Source organism: Taudactylus pleione, unplaced genomic scaffold (genome assembly GCF_031769625.1).
Source record: "Taudactylus pleione unplaced genomic scaffold, aTauple2 ptg000019l, whole genome shotgun sequence".
NCBI classification, from domain to species: Eukaryota; Metazoa; Chordata; class Amphibia; order Anura; family Myobatrachidae; genus Taudactylus; species Taudactylus pleione.
The window spans coordinates 20,931,574-20,959,285 of NW_028284421.1; the positions used below are offsets into that span (position 1 = coordinate 20,931,574).

The window sequence follows — 27,712 nt, forward strand, 5'->3', positions numbered from 1 at the left end:
TATTATCCTGCCAGTAGGACAGTGTTAAGTCAAATAGTTTTTTAACAGTGATTGCCAACATCTATCTTGCCTTAGGGCAACTGGGATGAAGTTACACCACTCTGCCTATTTAAAAAAAGAAACACTACAAATCTATGGACCTTTGTTAGCTTGAGAAGACATTTCGATACGTATCTTTTTATAAGATTGGAAAAAACATTGGTTTTACAATCAGATGTAAATATGCTGTAATGCATAGCAGCAAGACATTTGCTTACATCAGTCAAACTTGCACAAATCAAAGCCGAATGATTACTCTGTTAATGCACATTTTGCAAATAACCCCTCAAAGTTTGTTTTTTTAATAAATGACAAGGTACTAATTTGAAAGTTTCCTTTATTTTAATTTTTTAATTTAATCACACACTTCATTTTGGACAACTCTTCTCACCAAACGTCAATAATTTAAGAGAAACTACACATACAGTGATAAATACAAGAACTCATCATTGGGTCTGGACATCTCACCTTGAACAGAAATATACATGGGTATTTTAAGACCTACTGTATGGAGAAGTTTGAAGGGAATGAGTGCACAGAGTATCTATACTCCTGCATATGTCTGTGTACTTTTCCATTTCGTGAACAGTGATGAAGACAAAAGTAAAACATCACCTCGGAATGCTCACTATAGTATATAGAACTGCACATAACTGAGATCTTTTATATTTACATTAATGGCTACTTCAAGCTCTCAGTTACAGAAGTGCCTGATGACATCTTAATTTATCTACAAAAAGAGCCAGGTAAGGATTAGATGACAAGACCCCCAATGACCCCCAACCGCATCTGGAGCCACATAATATCCTGGCTAGATTCTGGGAAAAAAAACTATTTGTAAAAGAAGCTTTCCACCTATTTATAACACTGAAAGATAAACAGGCAGCAGCATCATCAACATTGTATGTGCAATGTTGAGAGAACCATTATTACCAGATATTGAAAAGGATAAATATCATGTACAGGAGTTTTGCAAATGTCTAGCACATGATATAAGAGTGGCCGTGATTTCATGTTTGTAATAATCAAAGTAAAAAAGAAACACAAAAAGCTCTGAAGTAGATTTTCTAAAGCTTCTAAAAAGTTAAAGTTGGTGGTATTGTATAAACCGTAATAACCAAACAGCTTCTAGCTATGATTTATCAAGTACATCAGTGTTTCCCAACTCCAGACCTCTGGCACCCCTCCTAACAGTGTATGTTTTACAGATCTCCGCAGTATAGCTGACCACACATCTAAAAAAGGAATAAGGTATGAATGACCGCCCGGTGGTCGAAATCCCGACACCGGCAGGCCGAACAGCGCAGATCCCAACGGAGGTAAGTAAAGTACCTAACCCTATCCTCCCCCCCCAGGGGTGCCTAAACCTAACCCCCCCCCTCCCAGAACCCTAAACCTAACCCTCCCCTCCCAGAACCCTAAACCTAACCCTCCCGGCTGCCTAACCCTAACCTCCCCCCAGGGGTGTCTAACCCTCCCCGTGGGGAATGCCTAACACTGTCCCCCCAGGGGTCCCTAAACCTAACCCCCCATCCCTGGCTACATGGATACTTACCCCCGGCCTTGGACGATCGGTCTGGCGTCCTGTCGGGGTCCCAGCGTCGGGATTAAAATAGGCGTCGGTATATCGATGCCTATGTTAGATCCCTTGCCGGGATTACACTGTCGGGATTGTCACATGACTGCATCCCATCTAAAAGATTATTTTTCCAAACAGCCAGCTAGTTGACTGTTTGAAAAGTAAACCAGGTAATGTATGTGAGCAAATGACAATCAGCCGTTTGCTCCCAAACGCTGAAAAAACGGACTAAAACGGTCAGACAAGTTGCTAAAATCGTTTTCCAGCATTTGGAAGCAGAGAGACAATTGTCGTTTTCTCACATACATTATCTGATTTTATTTTCAACCAGTCATCTAGTTGGCTGTTTGGAAAGATAATCTTTTAGATGTGTGGTTAGCTTATCACACGTGATATAATTAGCACCGCCTGTGGATCTTTTAAAATGTGTCAGCCAGTAATGAATACACCTGTGCACCAACGAGGAGATCTGGAAAACATGCACTGTTAAGGGTCCCTAAAGATCATTGGGAAACATTGTAGTACATTCTAGATGGGTTACTGCGGGCAACAGCAGTATATTTACTTTTTAGACATTTTAGTAAATCTTCCAAATGTATAGCTGCCAACATAGCTACAGAAAGTTATTTCATTTTAGCTGTTCTGGCTCTATTGCAAGTAAACTATTCTATAGGTGTAGGTTAGGAAAACATGAAATTATAACTAGAGTTAATGCCAATCTGGCAAATTCATTTAAGACTTTTTTTCATACATATATCAAGACCAGTTTGTAAACGAGTGCAGAATGGTAACAAGTGCAGCAAGTAGCACCAAATGATATTTTAGCGGAGGTGTGTGAATAGCAAAAGCTAACTTTTTCACATTGAGGGGTATTGTTCCAATTATTCCAGAGTTCAGTCCTTTAGAAGCTGCCCATTTAACATTACACGGTCTAACAATATTATAAACATACAAACTAATACATTGTGTTAGTATTCAGTTGGTCCCACAAATTTTAATGTACTGAACATTAAGATATAAGACTTTACATTATAATACCCATATAGGCAGTCTTACAAGAACATAATAGGGAAAAGATAACTATATATATTTATATATACACATAGGTTTGTTAATTAATCAGGCAAAAAGATAAAACTGCACAAACTCGGGAATTTTGCATGAATGCAAGATACTAAGATATAGGCTCAGTTTGCGTTTTCGCAATCTGAGGTTCTGGAGCTGCACTCACGCAAGGTTGATCATTTTCATATATTAAAAAAATTAGCAAAGAGTGTGCATAGCTTAGAGCGTAGTCTTCTAAATTGTGTACATTATGGAGCAATATGTAATAGTCATACTCAGAGTAAGACCAATAGAGTGCAGGTGGTTTTTAGATTTTATTTGAACTGCCAAATGTGACGCAACTTTCCTCTCTCAGCTTTTACATAGCATCGGAACTCTGTGTGCTAACGGAGTCTAAAGAAATAGATTAGAGGTATGTAGTTTAAATAAACAGTGCAACATATCCATTTGTACTGTACATATACGCTGTATACCTATATAGTGCAGCATTATCAGTACATACACAATTATATTACGAGTTATTACACAGCAGTGTTCAATAACAAACAAAACACCATTTCCATACAAATAGAAAAAGAAGTCCTGGACAGGGCTTGAATATATATTGCTGCAATATAATCCAATGACAAATTTGATCATAAAATGAAATATGCTGGGTGGTGTTCTGGAGCAAATAAGGTGTAGAAAGCATGACATTAGGGTGCAAGTCCTCCAATGTAGGTGTGTACTATTTCATAAAGAAACAGCACAGTAGTGAAGTGCAAAGTGAAGTAGCAAGGTCAGCATCTAGCCTAGCGGGTCTCCTTTCCAGTCCCAGACAGACAGTAAAATGAGATGAACCTGTCACTGTCAGTTTGGTAGATACACACTAATCAATGCCAATTTATTTATAACATTAAAATGAATTACATCTTTTGCTACTAATTTACCTCTATTTGCCTTTTTAGATTTACAGCAAACCAGTCTAATTTTATTTATCCTGTTAATGTAATGCTTCCAAGCTAAAGCTCCAAGCACTGCTGGGCTGTGTGTAGATCTAATGTATGTAACTGAAATGAGCATATGAGCCCTGTTAATAAGGGCCTGGATTCTCTCTGGGACACCACATACACACACACAATCAGTTATGCACCATATCAAAGGGAAACGGGTAGAAAGTTGAAGAAACAACTGAACTACGAGGGCAGCAGGAACGTAAGGTCCTTGTGACCCCAGGGAATGTACTCCTCACAGTCCCAAGAAAACCCTCACATTTGATTGGAGTAGCCATAGTTTGGTGTTGCAGAGTACTGAGGTTCATGTTGTGTCATAGCACCTTGAGCAGCCCCGACGGCTGCGTTCTGAGCGGCTTCCTGAACGTGCGGGTTTTTCCAAGCGCCTGTGGTCCACTCCTCCTGTGCCTTACTCAGGCTGCCTCCTGCACCACGGTAAAATTTGTGTACCTGCGTTGATGATGCAAAACAACAATTTGTAAACAATCTCCTATATTAAACTTTGTAATCCTTAAACTACATCTATCCTGTATCTCATCGTTAAAATAAAAGATTAATTCCAGCTAGTGTCAACTAATCATTTACCCTGTACTGTAAGCAAACAACATGTAACACAACACAGACCAAAGGTGCAACAGAGAAAATCAGCCCTGTCTTTCTCTAGGTGACTACATGAAAAGCATTGTGGAATTACAGTATACACACCCGTACAAATATAGCAGCCTACATAACTACCAATACATTAAGTGATAAATGTCTAAGAGCAGTGGTTCTCAAACTCGGTCCTCAGGACCCCACACACTTCACATTTTGCAGGTCACCCATCAGGTGCACAGGTGTACTCATTACTCACTGACACATTTTGAAAGATCCACAGGTGGAGATAATTATTTCACTTGTGAATGTGTGAGGAGACCTGGAAAACAAGCACTGTTTGGGGTCCTGAGGACAGAGTTTGAGAACCTGTGGTCTAGAGCACTATCAAATCACATTGAAAGATGTGAAGTTTGCACTATACCTTTGTCAATGCCACAAAAGAGAAGACGGCCACAACTGTGAACATAATTGTGGGAATCAACATCACCACTGCAGAACCCACGTTTGTTCCAAAGAAGCTGATAGTTGCGATCCACCCACTAAAAGAGAGAACACATAAAACAAGAACGAGGCAGATGAAAAACATAAAGGAAGTGATGGAGCATACACCTGTTTGTGAATATTTAGTGTTTTCTCACTGCGTATGTTCCGGAAGGAACTGAACACAAGTACAATGCACAGCTGTAACCAAACCAACTTGTCACTGCAGGGCTGTATCAGGCTAATCCTAAGTAGGCAAAATTCAGAGAGGGCGTACCTACAGAATGCGGGCTGTGTGGAGTTGGATGAAAGCATAAGCATAGGCTGGTGCAAGTGCGCCCTGATGAAGACAACAAGTAAGCTGGGTACACACTAGACAATATGTCGTCTGATCCCGCGGATCGGAGCTACCTATCACGTACATAGTCTAGTGTGCACACATGATATGCACGCTCCCGCAGGTCGTTCGCAACATCACTGGTTGGCCCTATTGCTTGTCGCTAGCGATGCCATGCTGCATGACACATCCCTCCCCCCGTCAGACCCGGAATCAGAAGTGGGTATGCACTTGTCACGTCCCGTCGCCCACGACATCGGCCTGGGTACACATCATCTGATGTGTACCCAGCTTAAGGGTTTGGGTAGTGGGTGCCCTGCAGAGAGGTGGGCAACCCTGCATAAGGTGGAAAAATACTAATTTTTTTGTGCATGCTGTGCCGTGTTGGCCCCAAAGTGACTTGAGAATTATGATCTGAAATGAGATATCTCAGGGGACACTGAAGGTGCTTACGCTGGGGTATAGAGGCGTGGATAGCTGGAGCTGGCACTTTAAATAATTTAGAAGTGTGAAGCTCCTCCCCCTATATGCCCCATCAGCCCTCAGTTTAGAAAATGTGCCTCATGGGCTCCGGGTACCTGGCGCCCTGTTCTTAGTAGAACAGAAAGGAGTGCACAGTGCTTATTACAAAAGCACTGACAGCTCCTTATCGCCACAGCACAACTCTAACAAGAAGAAGAGTGTGCTGCAGCTGTGAGAGCCTCCGGGGAACGCAGTGAGTAACGGCTGCGCATTTCCCGCTCCGACCACCCCCGCACGCAGACTGCCACCAACCCCCCCACCCCCGGCGCCCGGCTGCCGCCCAGTGTGTACATAGCGCTGCTTCAGGCGGGGGCATATAGGAAGGCAGCCGGATAAGCAGTACTCAGTCCCTGCTCGCCGCTAAGGGCTGCAGAGGGACGGAGGGGACGTCCATTGCGTGGCTGAATGCGGTCACTCCAGACTCCACTGAGTCTGTCCTGCACAATGAGCTCCTCCTTAGACGGGGTCAGCCATTTTAGACTGCAACTTGATAATGACGGGGGGCGGAGCTACCCAGCGCGGTCTCTCTCACTCTGCTTAGGCACAAAGCTGTTACAAACAGCGTGCCTGCCATATTTTGCAAAACCTAATGCCTGCATTCTCTCCCTCCTGAAGGCAGTGCAGCTGCAAGGCTACAGAAGGCTGGACTCCTGCACAACCATTAGCCCTACGTCCCTGGTACAGAAGGCTGTGAGAAAGTGCAGGGAGTCTAATCTGTGGGAGGGGAGTGGGGTGCATCTCCTCCTCTGTGTCCCAGACCAGCCTTATGTTTTTAGTTCTGTCTCAGCTCTGTTCAGTTCTGAGCAATGTCTGTTTATACTGTGTTCTTCTGAGTTACTGTGTATATCAATGTCAAGCAGAACAAAGGCTTCTCAAAAGCTGTTTGTCTGTTCTAAGTGTAACACGCATGCCGCTGGGTCCATGTCATGTGACGCTTGTACAACAATGGATCCATCTATGGCAGTTACTAACTCACCTCCATGGGCCGCTGACATGGTAGGAGTTATGACTGACTTAACGTCACAGTTAGCTGAGGTATGCAGGTCTCGATATTAGTTATCAGTACACGCGTATCTGCGTCTACTATTTCCTCCCTGGGTGGCTGGGTTAACCAGGTCTCTAGACACCATGGTACAGGTTATGGGTACAGTGGTGTCTGTCCCCTCCAATTCACACCATTAACGGGAGTTAGAAGTTAGAGTCCGCCTCTCCCGGGGTGGAATCTCTAATTTTGGCAGTCAGTTATATCCGCAATTTACCTAAGGATATAATTCCTGCGTCCCAGAGTATGAATTATTTCATGTACACGGCTGTTTTTCCGTTGTCACAGCAGCTTTCTGTGACCTGGAAACAGCAGAATAAGCGGTTCAAAATTCCACATGTTTCCGGCTGGCTATCATTTTCCATCGTCCAGGTCGGAAAAGTGTGAAACGTCTCTTCATGTAGATGCGTCTATCTCCCGTTTTAAGAAATCAGCACTTCTACTACCAGGAGCTACTGTACTAGAAGACCCTTCGGATTCTAAATGGGACAACATTAAGATCTATCTATACTGCAGTGGAAGCTCAACTTAGACTTACCCTTGTTACCGCCTGGGTTAACAGGGCTGTGGTTTGTCGGGCGGACCAGTTGATACAGGTTTGGACCCAAGTCCTTCCAGAGCAGAATTACGTCTACTAGCACACATATGCGAGTCTGCAGTTTACCTGGGAGAAGCCTCTAGAGACGGGCCGCAGAGCCCTCTGGTTGCGCGCTTGGCAAACAGACGCAGAATCAAAGCGTGCGGTGGAGTGTTCACCATTCATTGGGGACTTGTTTTTTGGCCCGGAAATTGGACACGGGGAGGGGTAAAGTTTATTTCCTCCCGTCTACTGCTCCGGCTCCCAGAAGCACTGGACCTTCATTTGGGATTTTACTCAAACCCGTTTGTAGTGCCCAGACCGGATGGTTCGGTCAGGCCCAGCTTAAACCTCAAGTCCTTGATTCTGTATCTGAAGATGTATCGTTTCAAAAATGGAGACTCTGCAGTTAGTCATAGCGAGCTTGGCACCAGGGGAGTTCCTACTATCCTGGATTTCAAGGATGCCTATCTCCATGTTCCCATTTGGGAACCACATCCCTTTCTGCGCTTCGCCATATTGAAAGATTCTCAGTTTCGGGCATTGCTGTTCGGGTTATCCTCGGCTCCCAACATCTTCACTAAACTCATGTCAGTCAAGAACGCTCTCCTTCGGTCATCAGGAGTGAACATAACCCCTTATTTGGACGACCTGTTACTCAAGGCTCCATCGGTATCTCTTCTATCACATCATGCCTTACTGACATATCACACTCTAATCCAACACGGTTGGAAAATCAACTCCAAGAAGTCGAATCTCAATACGTTCCAGAAACTTCTGTTTCCAGGCATGATATTGGATACAGAATCACAGAGGATTTTTTCTTCCAACAGACAAGGCCAGGGATATCCAGTTGTTAGTTCAGCTGGTCCTCAGACCAAAAGAAGGTGTCAATACTTCTTTGTCTGTGTCCCTTGGGGAAGATGGTAGCTGCTTTCGAGACACTACAGTTTGGCCGGTTCCACTCCAGAGTGTTTAAGCTGGACCTGCTAGCACAGGGGTCAGGGTCTCATCTGCTTCTACATTGACAGATCAATCTGAGCCCGGTTACCAGAGTGGCCCCTTCTTTGGTGGACACAATCCAACAATCTGTTAGCGGGCAGAAGATTCGGAGTGTGGGACTGGATAATCGTAACAACGGATGCCAGCCTTCGAGGATGGGGAGCAGTAGTCCTCGATTACCACTTTTAGGGTCGATGGTCCCCTCTAGAACAGAAGTGGCCCACAAATGTGTTGGACCTCCAGAGCGATTTACAATGCTCTGATAAAGGCAACAGTTTCTAAAGGCTCGTCCGGTAAGAGTTCAGTCCAACAACACGACGCCCTTCACTTACATCAACCGCCAAGGAGGAACTCTGAGTTGCATGGCTATGTGAGAAGTAATTCAGATTCTCCGGTTGGCCGAGAACCAGTAATTCAGTTGGCGTTATTCATCCCGAGTGGAGAACTGGGAAGCAGATTACCTAAATCGACAGGATATCCATCCCGGGAATGGAAGCTTCATACAGATGGGTTCAACACGCCGATACGTCGATGGGGATGTCCTCAGGTGGACTTCATGGCATCACGGTTGAATCGTTAGCTCTCAGTATGCGTGTCGAGAGCTTGAGATCTGCAGGTTGAAGCAGTAGACACTCTGACAAGTCAATGGGTCCACGACTTCGGTTACCTTTTTTCTCCGATTCCACTTCTTCCTCGTCTTCTAAGGACGATAAAACAAGAGTCAGCATCTGTAATTCTAGTGGCTCTGAACTGGCCTCTGAGAAGTTGGTTCCTATTGTCAGATGATCCGTGGCCCCTTTCCCTGCGCCCGGAGCTTGTACAGCAGGGCCCTTTCATACACCCCAACTTAGCGCAGCTGCATTTAACGGGGTGGCTTTTGAAACAGATATCCTAAAACGCAAAGGAATCCCAGACGCGGTTATTCCCACCATGCTACGCACCAGGAAGCCAATTTCGGCTGTGAATTATCATCGCATCTGGCGTGCTTATATCTCATGGTGTTCCATTTGGGGTCTTCCATCTAGGACTTTTCATTTGTCCTGGTTTCTGTTTTTCCTTCAGACGGGCCTGGATTCTGGCCTTCGTCTGGGAACCTTAAAAGGTGCAGGTTTCTGCCCTTTCCATTTTCTTTCAAAGGAAATTGGCCCTCATTCCTGAGGTGCAGACGTTTCTTCAAGGGGTCTTGCGCGTGTAGCCTCTTTTTTGTACCTCCAATAGCTCCCTGGAACCTAAGCTTAGTGTTTCTGTTTCTTCAGTCGCCCATGTTTGAACCTTTTGGAGGAGGTTGATCTTAAGTACCTGTCTGGGAAGACGGTCCTACTCCTGTCTCTCGCTTCAGCTCGTAGAGTTTTGGAATTGGGTGCTCTGTCCTACAGGCCACCTTACCTTGTGTTTCATGCTGATAGGGTGGAACTCTATATGGTAGCCGCCTTCCTTCCCAAGGTTGTGTCAGCTTTCCATATCAATCAGCCTATTGTGGTACCATCGTTGGTGGAGGACTCTGGTGGTTCTTCTACCTTGCATGTGGTTAGGGCTCTCCACATCTATTTTGCCAGGACAGCATCCATCCGTAAGTCTGAGTTGCCTTTTGTCCTCTATGATGCTGTTCGGAGGGGTTGACCAGCGTCTAAGCAGACTATGGCATGTTGGATCCGGATGACTATTCATCAGGCTTATGTTAGTGCCGACCGTCGGCCTCCTTCGTCCATTTCGGCTCATTCTACACGTTCTGTGGGTGTGTGTAGAGGAGCCTCCACGTCACAATTATACCGTGCGGCCACTTGGTCTTCTGTTCACATGTTTATCAGGTTTTACAAATTTGATACGTTTGCTACTTTGGCATCCCGTTTTGGCCGCCTTGTTCTGCAGGCGCCGCAGAGCGCTCTCACCCGTGGGAAAAACTTTGGGACGTCCCCAGCATAAGCACCTTCAGTGTCCCCTAGTGGATGAAAGAGAATGGGATTTTGGTACCCACCGGTAAATCCTTTTCTCTGATTCCACAGGGGACACTGGATGCCCACCTCTGCGCTCTTGGCATGCCTATTCGGCTTGTTCCGTATGTTGTATGATTCAGTTATTGTGTGTTCTACTCTCCTTTTTACTCCGCTTGTTCTCCATCTCCTCTCGGTCTTCATTTTCTAAACTGAGGGCTGATGGGGCATAGAGGGGGAGGAGCTTCACACTTCTAAATTATTTAAAGTGCCAGCTCCAGCTATCCACGCCTCTAAACCCCAGCGTAAGCACCTTCAGTGTCCCCTGTGAAATCAGAGAAAAGGATTTACCGGTAGGTACCAAAATCCCATTATTTCATTAATTAATTTCCGATAAACAGTTCCAAATAAACATCTTCCACTATCGCATAAATCCCAATATTTAAAAGCCTAATTCACACACTATGCTCCTCCAATTAATAAGCAGGACCAGTAGGAATCCTGGCAATGTCAGGATGTTACAGCCTGTATCTAAAGGCAATTGTTCCTGAGCTTTAAGAAAACCAATGTTTTAGCGTCCAATTAAGTATAGTGATACCGTGTCTCCCCGATAATAAGACACTGTCTTATTTTTTTTGTTCAAAAAAACACCATAGGGCTTATTTTCGGGGTAGGTCTTATTTTAAGTAACATTGACAGCAGTGCCCCTTATGCACGCCCTCTTGTAGAAGTGCCCCTTATACAGGCCCCCCCCTGTAGCAGTGTCCCTTATGCAGACTCCCTTATTGCAGTGCAAGCCCCCCTGCAATTGATCCCCCACCCACCAGTACAGTACTTACCTGACTCGCCGCCGTCCGGGATGTCCCTCTCACTTGCGCGCTAACTGGATCTAACATGATCCAACAGGCGCAACCGCACAGGATCCTCAGCGCGCGGGTGACGTCATGACCTCACCCCCGCACTGCATGACTGGGAACGCTGGCCTCTGAAGCGTTCCCAGCTCAAAATGGAATTTTGGTAGGTCTTATTTTCGGGGTAGGGCTTATTTTGGACCAGGATACAAAAGTAAGGGTAGGGCTTATTTTCGGGGTAGGTCTTACTATCGGGGAAACGAGTAGTGCTTTTAAGAATCGGCATCTTTTTGCTGAAACAAAAAATAAATACTGTTAACCACAATCTCCTTCATTTACAATCTGAGCCAAACAAGGACAATCCTGTCACACCTACTGTATTACTAAGTAGGATCATATTCAAGCAGAGCACTAAGGGCCTGATTCACTACAGATCTCAACTGCGATTACGCACGCAATAAGCCAATTGTTGCGTTCTGCGAATGCTTTGCAGTGCGCGTAACGGCCACTGCGATCGCAGTGACTACACAGACCCATCGCAGAGTGATTGACAGGAAGTGCAGTTTGTGGGTGGTGACGTGGCGTGGGCGGCAAAACACAGGTGTGACAGGGCGTTTGAACACCGTTGCATAGACGTGCATAAATTATCCACAGCGATGCCGTACCAGCTTGAGTACTCAGTGTGCAATGAAATTAGCAATACTTGAGTAAGGTCTGACCTTGTACAAGTGTGCTTATGGCTGCTATGTTACTCGATAGTACCGATGGTTTCGCAGTCTTTCTAAACATTACAGATGTGTGTAAGGTAAAGTAGGCGTCCTTATGTTGGGCTGCGACGGCATAGCGATTGCAATGGATTAGCATACTATTGCAGTGAGACTGCGTGCATAATCGCTATTGCAATCGCAGTTGCGATCCGTACTTAATTAGGCCCTAAGAAAATGTGCCAAAATCTGTCCTATAGTATTGGCCTACACCTGTGTATGTAATATCGGAGCACATTCATAAATGTCCACCAGGTAGTAGATTTACTACTGCAGCCAAATCTGTATAAAGACTCACCAGACTCCCCATCCAGGAATACCAACAGCTTGTATTATGCTGATGACTAACTGTGCCATAAATGTGAAGAAAAAAGCCATGAAGTTAAAGGAGCTGTCTGTCCTGTGAGAAGAAAAAGCCACATATCAGACATAGAAGCTCCTCCATACAGACTAAATGTAACAAGGATACACTTAAAGTGGAACATATGTACCATGCAGAACAGCTTAATAATGCATAGTTGTTATTAAGAGCCTCACATAAAACATTGACAGTCACCAGCGTATAAAATACTACTTCCTACCACTAGTGACCACTGCAATACGGACATATTTGTATTGTGTTAGAGAAGCAATCCTGGTTTTGTAGTGTTTAGTACACAAATGTAAGGTAGTAACAGTAAGACATTGGTACAATAAGAGATTAAACAGGCTGAAAAAAATTGGTACAGAACAATGTAAAGTTAAAACTCAGCAAGTGTGAAGACAAAAGAAAGATAGCGATTGTGAACTAGACAGAAAGATACTTACTTGAAGGCTTTGTAAATAGGTCTGAACCAGCACACATAGGAGCAGGGAGTGAAAAGGATAAGCCATAGAAACGCCAGGCCGAAATTAGTGGCTCCGCCTCCTCCAATCAGCCACGCCAGGCAGCCAATCAGATTCACCGCCAGCGTGATACTGTTCACTGCACGCACACACAGGGTCACGCAGAGGCACACACGTGCAGCCAGGAGAAGAGAGCCAAAAAGATCAGAGTGAGGTTGAGGAAAGGCAGAGTAAAATGAGTTGGGATCCATAATCCTTCCCCCTCCCACCAGAGGAATTCCAAATTAAGCTCAGAAGAGGTAAAATACACAAAATATAAATGGTATCTTCCCAGTTTTTGCGAAAAGGTTCTAACCTACCACCAGATTGGATATAGAAGACTGTGAAAGGCTGGTATGAGATGTGTATCATATAATAATTTGACTTGTGAGGTCATAAATATCAAAGCTAGCAATTATTATCCTTTATTTATACAGAGATTACATATAACTACCAATATATTTAAATCATTCATATCAGACCTTGTCACAGGGGAGCTTACAGTCTAAATTTGCCATCATACAATTACATACTTAGATATATCAAAAGGTCTACTTTTTTGGAGGGACAGACAGGAAACCAATTTTAGATGGGTGTGTAAGTTGGTAGAGTAGAGAGGAGTAGCAGTAGAGGTTACTCAATTCACCTTGACCTAGAGTACACACTCTTAGGAGTATAGTTACTAAACTGCAGGTTTTTAGAAGTGGAAGCCCATAGCAACCAATCAGATTCTAGCTATTATATTCTAGAAGGTGCTAGATGAATGTAAAGTAGAATCATGTATGGCTGCACCCATTTGTGAGTGGGTCTAGCATGTGAGATGCACCCACTCACAGGAGCATGGCATAGCACCCAGCAGCTGGAACTAAAGTAGTCACTACTGTATTAGGATGGCGGGACAGTCCCATAATAGCTGCATTTCTTGTCAGGCTGTATATAGATGCTAAAATGTAACACACAAATTAAAGTGCTTCTACTTTACTTTGTACATCTCTCATGTAAATAACACAAACAATCTATTTTCTATCATAGAGATAGATGTATGAATGACTTAATTTTTACATAACATCAGGTCGTCTTATACACACACATTCCGCAGCACATATCCTAACCCACTGCTCCATGCTCCTTCTTCACTATCTACCCCTCTGTGTCGCCCCTGTCTGTCTGCCCTTCCCCTTTAGAATGTAAGCTCTCACGAGCAGGGCCCTCATCCTCTCGTGTTTCTCCTCCCCCTACTTATAGTATCATTTACTCCTAACTCCCCACAACGGCACCTAACACCTGGTTGCTCATGTCCTGCTGCTTGTGTTTTGCAGCTGAGTTTATAACCTTGTCCTTGTCCTGCATTGTTTTGTATTACTATTAACTGTTTTTCTTGTGTGCTCATTTATGTACTGTGTAAGGCGCTGCGGAACCTTTGTGGCGCCATATAAATAAAGGATAATAATAATAATAATAATAATCTGATTGGTTGCTATGGGCGACATATCCACTTCTAAAAACTGGCACTTAAGCAAATATACCCCCTAGAGTTTTGGTTAGATACTGGCCATATGCACAAGAGTAAAAATGAGCAACCAAAATGTACGACAAAACTTCATACAGTGTTCATATGGCTGCCTGCATTATTGTCATACAGTGATCATTTGGCTGCCTGCACTATTGTCATACAGCGATCATATGGCTGCCTGCACTATTGTCATACAGTGATCATATGGCTGCCTGCACTATTGCAAAGGTAACACACACTTGTACAATGCCCACTCTATAAAAGTTGTTTGCTTGAAGATATAAATTAAGAGCTTATTAAAAAGCTTCATATTCACAAAGACATATTCAAATACTTAATATATGTAATATCCCATGTTTTGAAAAAATAAATAAAAAATGCTAGCTACGTGTGTGTGTGTGTGTATATATATATATGTGTATATATATATATATATATATATATAATACATTCAACAAATTGACACCACAAATACTTTTTTTTTTTTTTTCTTTACAAAACGCTCTCCCCCTTTTTATATATCAGTGTAATGGGAAACTGGTTTTGCTGTAATAACAGAATTGGACAACACACAGGGCTAATGACATATCAGACTAACCATAGAAAACCACCCGGTACAGGGCAGTTCAGGATAAAATAAAAATAACAGAAATGAAGAACAGTGGGATACAGAATACGGAGTAAGATATGGGATAAGAGAAACCCAGGACACATAAGAAGGGTGGAAGAAGATGGAAGGGACAAATCACGAGCAAATATTAATCTGCAGGTGTTTCTTTCTGTCTTTTGTGCATTTTGACACAAGAAACCATGTGTGATGGAAACTCACAGGGATTAAATACATTAAAAATTATTTAGCGCATAATTAGAATGTGGAACTTACTTTAAATTCTACAGTTTAGTTAAAAACATAGGCTTTATTAGCGGTGGCTGTATCCCTGCGGGTTGGAGGTGAAAACGTAATAGGGCTGTCACAGTCACTGTAGAAACCGGCGAGGGGTACACTGTCTGCGAGTGCAGTTATAGATGTTCACGTCTAACCCACTGGGAATCAGCGGAAATAAAGCCCATTGTATGTACAACTATTGTGCTTCTTCCTGCCTCCCCTCCATCTCCATTACCAAATGCACTTATTCAGGCTGGATCAGGATCACTTGTGTCTATGTATCCTTAAAGAGGAAATGAGCGGATGGGGAGAGGCAGTAACTGTACATTTTGCATACTTGACAGTTCAAATAACAAAGATGAGGCAAAACAATGTAAATGATACTAAGGATATAAGGAAGAAAAGTTAATTGAGGAATAAGAATGGAAATGTTAACACTGGAGCCTCCTTTAACATTATCAATAACCGCCTCAATTTGCCCCAATTTGGGTGGAATAAAAAAAAAAAAGAGCAATTCATTATGAATGAAGAAAAACGTAAAACATTTTTTGCATGTACGGACCCCATTTTTCTTGGCAACTGTGCCATCATACAGCTAGCATTGGCAATACTATCTAACAGATGACATTTAGTCCAGAATTCATACTCACACATCCATAGGTAGTAAAGACGTTTGGCTGTAGTACGATGTTGATCTGGTATATCAGTCTCAAAATCCTGGTAGAAGCATGGCTTCAGTGGTATGAACCGAGGCAGAGGGGGGAAGTTATTCTGCTTTTCTGTGTGGAGAGTAAAGTATGCATAATGAGAATAAGTATACACTGCCAGAGAGTTAGGTGTCTATTCATCAGGGCCCGTTACTAGTTTCTGCATGTGTTTAGTAATGGGACTATACATTTTAGGGGCCTGATGTGGCCGCCTAGTATTCAGAAAACTCTGATAACGGGAAGTTTTTAGAGTCTGAATGCAGGAAAGTAGGCGTTGGTTCCCGTTAACCCATTCCGTCCTATGGGAAGGAGACTCGGGTTGCGAAGAGAGATCTGTTCGGATTCATCCGCACTATGTGCCCTCTGGCAGTGCCCATGCGTGATCTCATTTCATGTAAAGTTCCACTGCTAGTAATTATTTCTAGAATCACAAGTGCTAGGAATCGCAGGGACACCTGCTCTTTCGGAGCCGCTGTCCCCGCACCAGAGCAATATTGGATTGCTCCGGTAATGTGGTAATTCACGGCGACTCAGATACCAACGTATTGAGGCACCTCAGGGAAATATTGATTAATAATATGCCTGAAATTGCCGTAAAGTGCATGTGTATAATTTTCAGATTCTCACCAGACATGTTCACTGCCGATCTGTATCTGGACTCCTTTTCTAAATCTCAGAACAGCCTAGAGAGAGAGGAAATTACAGACTTATTAAAGGTCAGCAAGAATGTTACATCACTATTTCACTTCAGTTGGGTAGCACTAGTTTTTATAACGTTCATTCTAGCGCCCTGCATCTGCCACAACCCATGCTGATCCTCTTTCCTGTCTGGGGTGTCGCTCTCTGCTCTGGTGCTTCTAGCACACTATGGTCTGCATCTCAGCAGTTTGTTGCATTAGCTGAGTGTGCTAGACGCATCAGATCAGAGAGCAACATCCCAGGCAGGAAAGAGGAACTGCACGGCTTGTCACAGGTGCAGGGTGCTAGAATGAAGACTATTTTAGACAACTGTTCTCAGACTGCAAGTTTCTCCTGTGGTGCACACTATAGGCCAGGGGTAAACAACCCTTGGCTACAAATGCCACAAGGCGACACTCAAGGATATTATTAGGAGCACCCACGGGGTGAGTCCTTCTCCTATTAGGTGCACTGTGCAGCTCCTCTCCATCTACTCCACCTGTTTAAGTCACAAAAGGAGACCTTTTTAGAGTTCTAACCTCTCTCCAAACCGGACACAAGCTTGGCCTACATAACCAGTAAAGCCGGGACTTCGGATGAGTGAGCCTTGCTGCAGTTAGTCCTACTCACAGTCGAATAGCACTATAAAATTCTGAACTGAATAATGTCTCTGTCTCCAGACTACACATTATCAACCTAACCTGAGCAAGCCAACTTAAAAAAAAAAAAAAAAAAAAGAAGAGGGCTATGGAAGACACCGACACTATTATTAGCCCATCTATTACTTTTGTAAATGATTCTAGATTTTGTAATGGTGATGGTAAGTGGCACTCCTGAAATTTTTTTGGTTTATAATGCTGAATGTCTGTACCCAAAGAACAAATTGTTGCATACACCTGCTTTATGCAATATACTTTGTGGGGATACAAAAAAGTTTAATAAAACTGTAGGCCATCTAGAAGTTAATTTTGTTACTCCACACAATGCCTTACAGCACATAAGCCAAGCAAACTGGGAGTTCAGACATTGTGCCCCTTCCATAAGAGCTTGCATTGCTGGAGGCATAGACAAGGAGAAAAATGGGAGGGATCGAGGGTGTCTTGGATATAGAGCAGGGATGGCCACCAGTCAGAGGCAAAGAGCCAAAAAATGTCTGTTGTCAAGTTGAAGAGTCGATCACATGCGCACGCTGGCGGCGAGCCCAGCACATTGAAAATACACAATTTACATGCAGTTCCCAATATAATTTTTTCACTGTTGAAGTGAAAGAAAAAGCCAAAGCAATATAAAAAAACATTGAAATAGCCACGTTCACATAAAATACACAGAAAAACCAGAAAACCACATAAAATACATTTAAAATACACATCCACATAAAATACATATTGAAATCCAGAACCACATAAAATACATTGAGAAAGCCAGTGCCCATTATGCTGTGCCCCATGTAGTTGTGCCCCATATGCAATGCCCCCTGTAGTTGTGCCCATTAAGCAATGCCCCCTGTAGTTGTGGCCCTTATGCAATGCCCCCTGTAGAGGTGCCCATCACGCTATGCCTTCAGTAGTTGTGCCCCTTTTGCAATGCCCCCTGTAGTTGTGGCCCTTATGCAATGCCCCTGTAACTGTGCCCATCATGCAATGCCCTCAGTAGTTATGCCCCTTTTGCAATGCCCTCTGTAGTTGTGCCCATTAAGCAATGCCCCCAGTAGTTTTGGCCCTTATGCAATGCCCCCTGTAGCTGTGCCCATTATGCAATACCCCCAGTAGTTTTCCCCTTTCTGCAGTGCCCCCTAATTGTGCCCATCATGCTAAGCCCTCAGTAGTTGTGCCCCTTTTGCAATGTCCCCTGTAGTTGTGCCCATTAAGCAATGCGCCCAGTAGTTGTGGCCCTTATGCAATGCCCCCTGTAGCTATGCCCATTATGCAATCCCCCCAGTTGTTGTGGCCATTATGCAATGCCCCCTGTAGCTGTGCCCATTAAGCAATGCCCCCAGTAGTTGTGCCCCTTCTTCAATGCTTCCTGTATTTGTGCCCCCTAAGGTAGTGCCCCCAGTACTAGCTCCCCCTCCCCGCCCACACCCCTATGAAGAAACTTACCTATCTTCATACTGGCACCGCTCCACGCAGTCAGGGCTCCAGAGTCCCCCTTTCGCTGTTGGTGCCGCTTCCTGCTGGATTTAACTGGATCCAGCAGGCGCACAGGCTCCTCACATCACGGGTGACGTCATTCCGCGCACTGCATTACTGGGAACACTGGCCTCTGAAGTGACCAGAGGCTTCTTTAGTCCTGAATCGCTTCAGAGACCAGCGTTCTCAGTACTAGTGGGGTCTGCCGAGCCGGGAGCCACATCAGAAACTCAAAAGAGATGCGGGTTGGCCACCTCTGATATAGAAGGTTGGGTGAAGGAAGCTCTTTAAATTCTTATGACTTCGTATACTTCAAACAATTCTGCAATCTGCAATCGATTGAAAAAGGGAAAGATTTTTATACACAATCGATTGCAAATTGCACGATTGCTGCAATCAATTGCTGATGTATGGGGGCCTTAAGATGGTTTCCAAAAACGCTCATAAATTGTCACCTTTTTTTTTTATATATAAATGAATTGGGTCAAGAACATTTATTTCAAACTTATTCAACACTATTTCATTATTTTTTTTTAAAGGTTCTTTTTGTTACTTTTTTGAAACAGTATACCATAAAAACAGCATATTTTTTTTTTAAATCAAATACATGTAGTATTTGCACTTTAAACACTTAGGACTTATATAAATTGGCCATCCCTAATAGGGGGCTCCATATCGATATTCTTGAACGATACAAAATTCCCATAATCAAGATGATACATAAAATTATAGAAAATATTAATATTGATATTTTAAAAGTATCAATATTTACTGCTGGGTGTGCGCAATTGTAGTCTACAAGAGGTCCAGGGAGAATTGTCCTGAGTTAACTATATACAGACAGAACGGTGTTTGACATATGGAATGAGCAGATGCAAATTAAATATTTAGTTTTTTGTCGAACATGTATATCAATATTCACAATATATCGGAAATAGATATGTATCGATGATCAGGGAAGCACTAAGGGGCAGAGGCGCGGCTTGTGTTTACATGTCCCCAGCGGCTGCTCCTCTCTGCAGCCGCTATGTATACATTAGGGTCGGAAGGCCAATGGCATTTAAATTTCCCCATCAACTGCTTTTCTCTGCATCCGCCGGGCTGCAAGATTACTGTGACCAGCAGTGATCGGCACTCACTGGGGCAGGATCCAAGATGCAGAGGGGCCAGGAGATTCCTCTGAGATTGGTGGCTGCTTGAAGATGATCTTCCCTCAGCTGCCCAGTTGGCGTTTCTGACTGGTTGCATCAGATGCGACCATTTGAGGGAAAACCCATAAAGTGTCAGTGGTAAACAGTTTGTAAGGTGGGGTCTCTACTACTAATGTGATGGATCATACATGTATTTGATCAGGAAAGAAACAACATGAGTCATGACACCTGTGTGATCAATAAAACACTATACACAGATTTAAAAAAAAATTTTTTTATAACGTATCATTTTAGGCCACATAACGTGACTTGGTTGTGTAACAGATCTCACTGCAAGGACAGGATGTGATAATTCATGACTAGAAAACATTTGCCTTGTTTTTGCTGAACAGCATATTCCTTGGAAAAGGCACAACCTTCAGCCCTGTCTTGTTTTTTTTCCTTGCTTAAACAAGTAATCTTGTATTAACTTAACCTGTCTCCTTCTGTTGTCGATCAATGTTCTTATATATTTTTTTTATTTTCTTCAAAATCTTGTGTTTTTATACAATCAGTACAATGTCTGCAATTATATATAAACTAGTAGAGGAACGCAGTCATAAGCAGGGTCACCTCTGTCCACCTGCTCCACCATGCTCACGCTGTTTGGTCCCAACCCTCCCTGCTTAGCTCCATCCAAACCTCCCACCCGATCCACTCTGTCCTAATACCTCCTTCTTCCACTCCACTGCCTCTTGTCCGCTTCCTAGCGCTCGCTCCGTTTTGCAGTGGAAGCCACAGCCTGTGCATTGAGGAGACGGGATAGACCTTAGGAAATTATTATACAGCTATGAGATGAGAGAAGGGAATATAGAGATTATGGGGTTATGGGGATTACGGGATTGAACAAGTATCTATTGTACAACCACACACTAAGTGGCCAAATTATTATGGCCACCTGGCAATTTTATGCAAATTAGTTATTCAGCAGATAATGCTGATGTAGGATGTCTGAATCTGTGTAAGAACGGGCGCAGGTATGCAGAGTCTAATCAAGTGTATCACTCATGAAATAATGGACTTTGAACGTGGGATGACTGTTGGGTGTGCAAGCATTAGCAACACGGCTGCACTGGTGAATTGTTCGAGGGAGGCAGTTGTTAAAGAGTACACAGAGTGGACCAGCAGACAAAAAAACTGGGTCTGAGCACCAGGCCTGTGGTTCTAAACAGCTACTGGATGCTCGAGCAGAATGGAGAGTGGGGAGACTTGTTCAGTCCAACAGACTGGCAAATGTGCATCAAATTCCGGATAATCTTAATCAAGGACCAATTCAGATGGCCGTTCAAAGAATAGTACACCGCACATTCCATCATATGGTCTACAGAAGCAGGCGGCCTGTCTGTATTACATAGCTATTTTCTGCAAACAAGGTGAAACTTCTCCAGTTTGCTCAGAAATACAGGTATGGGACAGTAAAGAATTGGAAATGGGTCATGTGGTCTGGAAAATCACTTTTTCAATTACACCATGCAGACGGCAAGGTGAGTATATGGGATTGAAAACAACAGTCCTAAAGCATGGATCCTACTGGATCCGCTACCATCAAACCTTCAAGAACTAATGGTTTCTATTAATCACATTTGGGTTAATATTCCTGAAGAAATATACAGAAATTTAGTAGAATCCAAGCCATATTAAAGGTAAAAGGTGGCCCAACAAAGTAATAAACTACGGAAGGAGAGAGGGGCGTGGTATACACTGATCTGGTGTAAGTATTTTGCATTACAAAAGCAATATTTAACTGGATGTAGTCAGGATACCGTCGGCCACCAAAATCCCGACATGGGACTAAAGGTAGGCGTTTATCATTAGCCCCACGACAAAATCCCGACACCCGGCATACAGAACAAAGCTATTCCGGGTGTCTTAGGTTCTAGCCACCGGGGGAGGGGGGTGGGGGGGAGTTTAAGGTTTGCTTTAGAAACCTATAAGGGGACTTGGGGATAGGCACCACCCCCCCACCCCCCGGGAGGGTTAGGTTAGGGGTAGGTGGGGTTAGGGTTAGGCACCACTAAGGGAGGGTTAGGGTAGGCAGAAGGGAAGGCTAGGGTACTTACCACCCCGTCGGGATTTTGGGATTTCGAACAGTCGGTCTTCTGCTGTCTGTATTTGATCCGGCGGCTATTCAGCCACTGGCATTACATACTGAATCCATATTTAACATCTTAGCTGTATTGTTAATTTGCCCTTTATTTTCATCCAATATAGTGTCAACATACTCTTTAAACATTTGTATTTAATAACTAGCATACCAAAAGAGTATGAACTGACATTGGGTGGAATATTTCAGAAAGCAACACAGGGTGGCCATAGTTACACTTCCCCTATTCAGAGCCATCTTTAGCTTGATCTGTCACAAAATGTTGTAGGGAGACTAATTAAGACAAGTAGTGCAAAGACTGGCCGATATGGGGACTATGGCGCTGTACAAGGTGAAAACAGCATGAAAATGTTTTATCGCTGTGCTATAATTAGTGTAACATAGTAAAGGTAATTGTTCGTTACAATTTAGTCTTGTTATTCATTTGTTTGTATAATTTCACTCTGTTTTCAGGGGGGATGGTGGGGGAGAATGCTGGCCACCAGAGAGGCAAAGTGCAGTTTTCATGTACAGGAAGCCGTGGTGCGGGCATTTAAGCAAAACCGCTAGAGTAGTGACTTATTCAGTACCTCAGTCAGATTGATTAGATCATCCGTGCACAAGTATGGATATCCTTAAAATCTGTACTGTTAGGATTCCTTGGGAACCAAGTCTGGGGGAACCCTGCTCTACAGGTTACAGTCCTGTCCAGAGTTGGGGAGAGCAGGATAGAAAGCACCCAGACCAGCCGGGTGCAGCAGTATGGGACCTTGGGTGCAGCTAGAGAGCTACAGATCTTAGCTCTGACATAGTGCAGCTCTAGAGCTGGACATGGCTCAGGGGGATCCCGGGATCGGACCTCGGTGAACTCATCTTTGGTAGGGCACTCCCAGGAGGCAACAGAGTTGCTGAACGTGTTGTTTTCAGGCAAGACTCGAGAGCAAGAATGCATTGTGCGGGGGGCATCCCCCACTCTCCCCATTCAGTTTGTGGTGCCTAGAAATAGGACACTGTGAATTTCTTTGAAAAAATGGGCAAAGAGCCACACCCTGCTAAAACAGCCTAGCGGAATAATTATATGTATACAAAAATGTAAAGGTATTGCGAGAGCAATAAAAATAGAAAAAAAGCTGTAGCTAACCCCACACATCAATAGTAAAAACAGGCATCGGATGGTTGTCACATTGCTTCCATGGAAAGCTCATAAATCCATCATTTGCATCATACCATCCTGTTGTCCATAATTAGATGTATGGGGAAATAGGCAGGGTGGAGCTGCTACCTAAAATATAGTTTGTAGTGTCTTGAATAATTCTGAAGTATTTTTTCTTATAATTGCTGTGTTTAATTGAAAGTTTGCTACTATGGTTATTAGAAGGATGGGATGTAGTCACTATCCCGGCATATGGCGCTTAGAATACCGGCACCAGAATCCCGACACCGGCATCCTGAAGGTAAATAGTGGGGGAACAGGGAGGGTTAGGGTTAGGGACTAGGGGGAGGGTTAGGCACTAGGCAAGGTGGGTTAGGGACTAGGGGGAGGGGTTAGGTTCAGGGTGCGGTGAGGGAGGGTTAGGACACCTACAAACAGGTGTCGGTATCTTAACCCTGTCGGGATGCCGGTGACAGGATTTTTGACAGCCAGTATCCCGAGCGCCGGCATCCCGTACCCAACCAAGAAGGATTTCTCTCCCAAATATTAGAACATCTTTTGCCAGCGCAAATAAGGCAAACAACTGTCAAATCCAATCCAATCACCTATGTAGTATGTCAGAGGTGCTTTGCAGGTAGCAATGCAGGTTTTGCACTAGATTTTGTTTTGTTAAGTATAATTACTCTTCTTTCTCCATCTATCTAAAATGGGGTTGGGTATGAAATGCCAACAGCCGGGAAGCCGTCTGACAAAATCCCGACGCGCAAGCCCGAACGTTGAAAATCTCGACTGGGGCTGGTAAGTACCCTAACCCTCCCCTCCCCCCCACCAACCCTCCCTTAGTGGTGCCTGTCCCTAACCTCCCCCCGGAGGTGCCTAAACCTAACCCTAACCCTCCCGGGGTGGTGCCTGACCCTAACCTCCCCCCAGGAGTGCCTAAAACCTAACCCCCCCCTCCCCGCACCTTAAACCTAACCCTCCCAGGGTGGTTCTTTACCCTAAGTCCCCCCAAGGGTCCCTAAACCTAAATTCCCCCCCCCCCCCACGCAGCTAAGCGCTAACACTGCCCGGCTTACCTTTGTTCGGGAAGCCGTCTGTCTAGATTTCGGCGCCTGTCTTTAGTCCCGCGTCGGTATTTAGACAGTATCCCTAAAATTTATTATATAATTATATTGGCTACTCAACATGACCGCAATTGGCTTAAGATATTGAAATCTCAACATACAAGCAGTGCAGCACTGTAATAGTTACAAAGAGCTTCGCTGCCCCCAACAAATAATTATTTTTTGTTTTTGCAAACATGTTTGCCTCCCAAATTATGTAGCACTGTGCTACATAATATGTCCTTATTGCAGTGCCATAGTATGATCAATGACACACTTTTGTATTCAGTCTAAGGCCGGGTAGACACTGAGTGATGTGTATCAGTAGGATATGTCGGCCCGACATACCGTACCTCGGGTACACATTAGAACGAGGTAATAAACGACGGAACGGTCCCTCTTTCTGTCCATTATTAACTGCAACGGTGCCGCATGCAATATAGTCTGGTTGGACATGCAGCGCATGCGAACGCGGGAGCACGCATATTGGCCGTACACACTGAGGAATGCGGCCAATATGTCGTTCCGATTTGGCCGGGAACGACATATCGTGCCAACATCTCCTCCGTGTATACCCAGCTTTAGATAAGGTTGCACATTATTTTACAACTGGCTCTGAAGAAATATTTAATGTTGCCCTTCGCAAAATTTACAATAGCAGTTTAGGAATGTAATGCAAACTGCTATTTGGTTGGTATGGACAATATAACGGTCTTCTTTTCTAACAGTTTCTGTAATCTTTCTATATGGTTTTTAAGGCAAGTTTACATTTAATGAAATACAATGAGTTTTCTGATTATATTGTAATTGTTTATAAAACAAATAATTTGTTACTTAGCAGAGGAAAACTAATCGCAATCCTACATCATTAAGGAGTCTATTCAGCAACAGTGACGATGTTGACTAGAATATTATCGGGCTACATCGTCACGAGTTTTTATCAACTATGACAATTTATTGCTGCTATTCAGCAATATTTTGTGCAGGGACAGCGGATGCGGTAACATGCTGTCCCTGCGATGTCACAGAAGGGATTGTTATCGGGATTCCCAAAACAATCCCTCCTGTTTGTTCCTCTGCGCATGCTCAGTCATGCGCTCGGAAACAGTCTCCGTCCTTGCTTGCGGTGACCGCCGACGAGGTAAGAACAGCTCCAGCCTGTCTGAACTGATTGACATGTGTATATGGGCTTTATACATGTATATAAATGTGCTTTTATATTTAACATTTATATATAAATGGTAAATATAATCGCACATAGATATACATGTATACAGGCCAGTATAAAGCCCGTATACACGTCGATCACTTTCGGCAGGTTTAACATGCTCTAATTGGACTTACCTGTCGGCGATCACAGGAAACCAGGCACGGAGACTGGACGGAGTTACAAAATGCTGGAGGGACTTATGGGAAAATTTCCCTCTGTCCCTGCAGTTTTCAGGATATTTAAGTATTCTCCTCATATAACCCCATTCTGAAATGGCGTTATATAAAGGAAATATTTTTCGAGTGATTTAACACTTTTTGCTTTATGATAGGATCATAAAAATCTGTTGCCCTTTATATAGTATTATTATTGTTTATTTATAGGGCACTACAAGGTGTCCATAGCACCTTACAACGTGTATAAAACACACAAAAGCAGAATGTGACTTACAGTAAAAGACATTGCACAAAAAGGACTAGGTTTCTAAACATTGCTGCATCAGCAATCATAAGATTTAAGCAGACGGAATCACTTCTTACATATGAAAAATAACCTCTATTAGGTTTGGGGCAGTTTTTGGCAGCGAGATGATGGTATAGGTGAGGAAAGAAAAAGCAGAAGAGGGCCATGCTTGTGAGAGCTTACAATCTAAAGAGTAAAAATATACAAACTAAAGTGTGAATTTTATGACCTATCCAAAATGTCACAGTGTCCTGATATATGTGCTATATGCAGGTGTTTTTCTCAGGGAACGGTTAGTTCTGTAATACAAAACCTGCTTTAAATGGAAGCTAGGAGGTGGCGTGAGTGAGTAAACCAATAACAAGCTGCAATATCTATTCTAAGTGGTACAGTCCAACGTCATTCCCTACCATCCACATGAACATAGAGGGGTAATATAATCATGTGGCGAGTGTAGAAGTTTCTACTCTAGGTGGACTTTATGGGCATGAAATCGCAGTTCTGCCTCACTCACGTCACTTTCAGGTCCCTAGCGTGAAGGGGAAATAAGCTCAACCCTAACATAAGGGGCTTTTTACAGTTCCTAAGATAACACTTCTTACAGATGCTTAAGTCATTATAAATAACATAAAAAAATATTTAACCATTGGCCTTTCACCTTCCAAGTCTCAGATTAGCCTGAGATAAGAATAATGCAAAGGCAAACTGGCACAAGCTAGAACTAGCCACAATACATACCAATTCTTATCGATATTCATTTCACATATTGAATTACGGCTAGAATCTATAGAGAACAGCTGCACTTTTGTATTAAATTTGTTACAATAAGTTGACATTATTTTATGACTAGACATACCTGGTAATGGGAAAATAAACGTTACAGCAATAACAGCAAAATATAAGAGCACAACCAGTCACTAGAGGCTTAGATGGGTCTTCAACCTTTGGCCCTCCAGCTGCTGTGGAACTACACATCCCAGCGTGCCCTGCCACCATTTTGATATAACAGCATGCTAAAACTGAGGCAGGGCATTCTGGGATCTGTAGTTCCACAGCAGCTGGAGGGCCAAAGGTTGAAGACCCATGGATCATTACACCAATGATAGTCAACCTACAAAAACAGCAATTGTAAAGTTGCCCTTCCATTAGCTGCGCTATTCGCTATGTCAATGTAACAGTATAACCATATACATCATACATATGACACAAACAGGTGTTACACCGTAAACAAGAAGACCTTCAATGTCAACAAATGTCATTATGCAGAGAACATCTTGTGGTGTTATGATGATCTCCCACTTCCACCCACACTGAGCGATGCAGGCATACACCACCAGCAGCAGCAGCAGCATCATCATCACAGACACACAGCAGCACCCTGCCGGTCACCGGCACAGCGCATCCAGCCTAACGTCCTGCAATTAGTATACACATATCATGACATGGTCACAGTACACCCGTCCCATATATGTCGTGATCACAGCCACTGTGCATTGTGAACCATTACACCCGCGACAGGTAGGCTCGTACTCTCCCCCAGCACCGGCGCTAGCCGCCCTGGCTGACTCACCAGAGAGGTGGCGGCGCTCAGCGGATGCTACGGTACCAGACGCCGGTCAGTCCCGCTTCTCCTCTCCCTGATGATCTGATTCTGATCAGGACCCACGTATCCAATTCTCGCGAGATATCCAAGCGCTGCTTGACGTCTGAGTGTGCGTGTTGTACGAAAGAAAATTGGCAATAAAGTTTATTGAAGAGGAAGTGGTCTTGTTATACTGTTACATGTGAGGCCATTTCTAATGTGGTTTTGCACTTCCTCCGTCAGGATACAAATACTAAAGGGGATCTATCCACTACCTTGATGTTGCAGTCTAGTTCGTTATGACCTAATTAATTCAAAAGATTAGGTCACTGGCTCTGGAACGCTGCTGAGAAGTGGACTGGAAACATAGATCT

The 27,712-nt window shown here is 43.7% G+C and overlaps 1 protein-coding gene across 1 annotated transcript; it reads right to left on the reverse strand.

Moving 5' to 3' along the window:
• Positions 1-1,462: 1,462 nt before the first annotated feature.
• Positions 1,463-27,451, reverse strand: SCAMP5 (secretory carrier membrane protein 5). Its single transcript, XM_088445883.1, has 7 exons — positions 27,327-27,451; positions 16,376-16,431; positions 15,692-15,820; positions 12,586-12,742; positions 12,077-12,178; positions 4,694-4,811; positions 1,463-4,125 (listed from the first exon to the last, which is right to left on the reverse strand). The coding sequence occupies exons 2-7, from the start codon at positions 16,380-16,382 to the stop codon at positions 3,931-3,933; spliced, it is 708 nt and encodes a 235-aa protein (XP_088302009.1). The 5' UTR covers positions 16,383-16,431; positions 27,327-27,451; the 3' UTR covers positions 1,463-3,930.
• Positions 27,452-27,712: the final 261 nt, after the last annotated feature.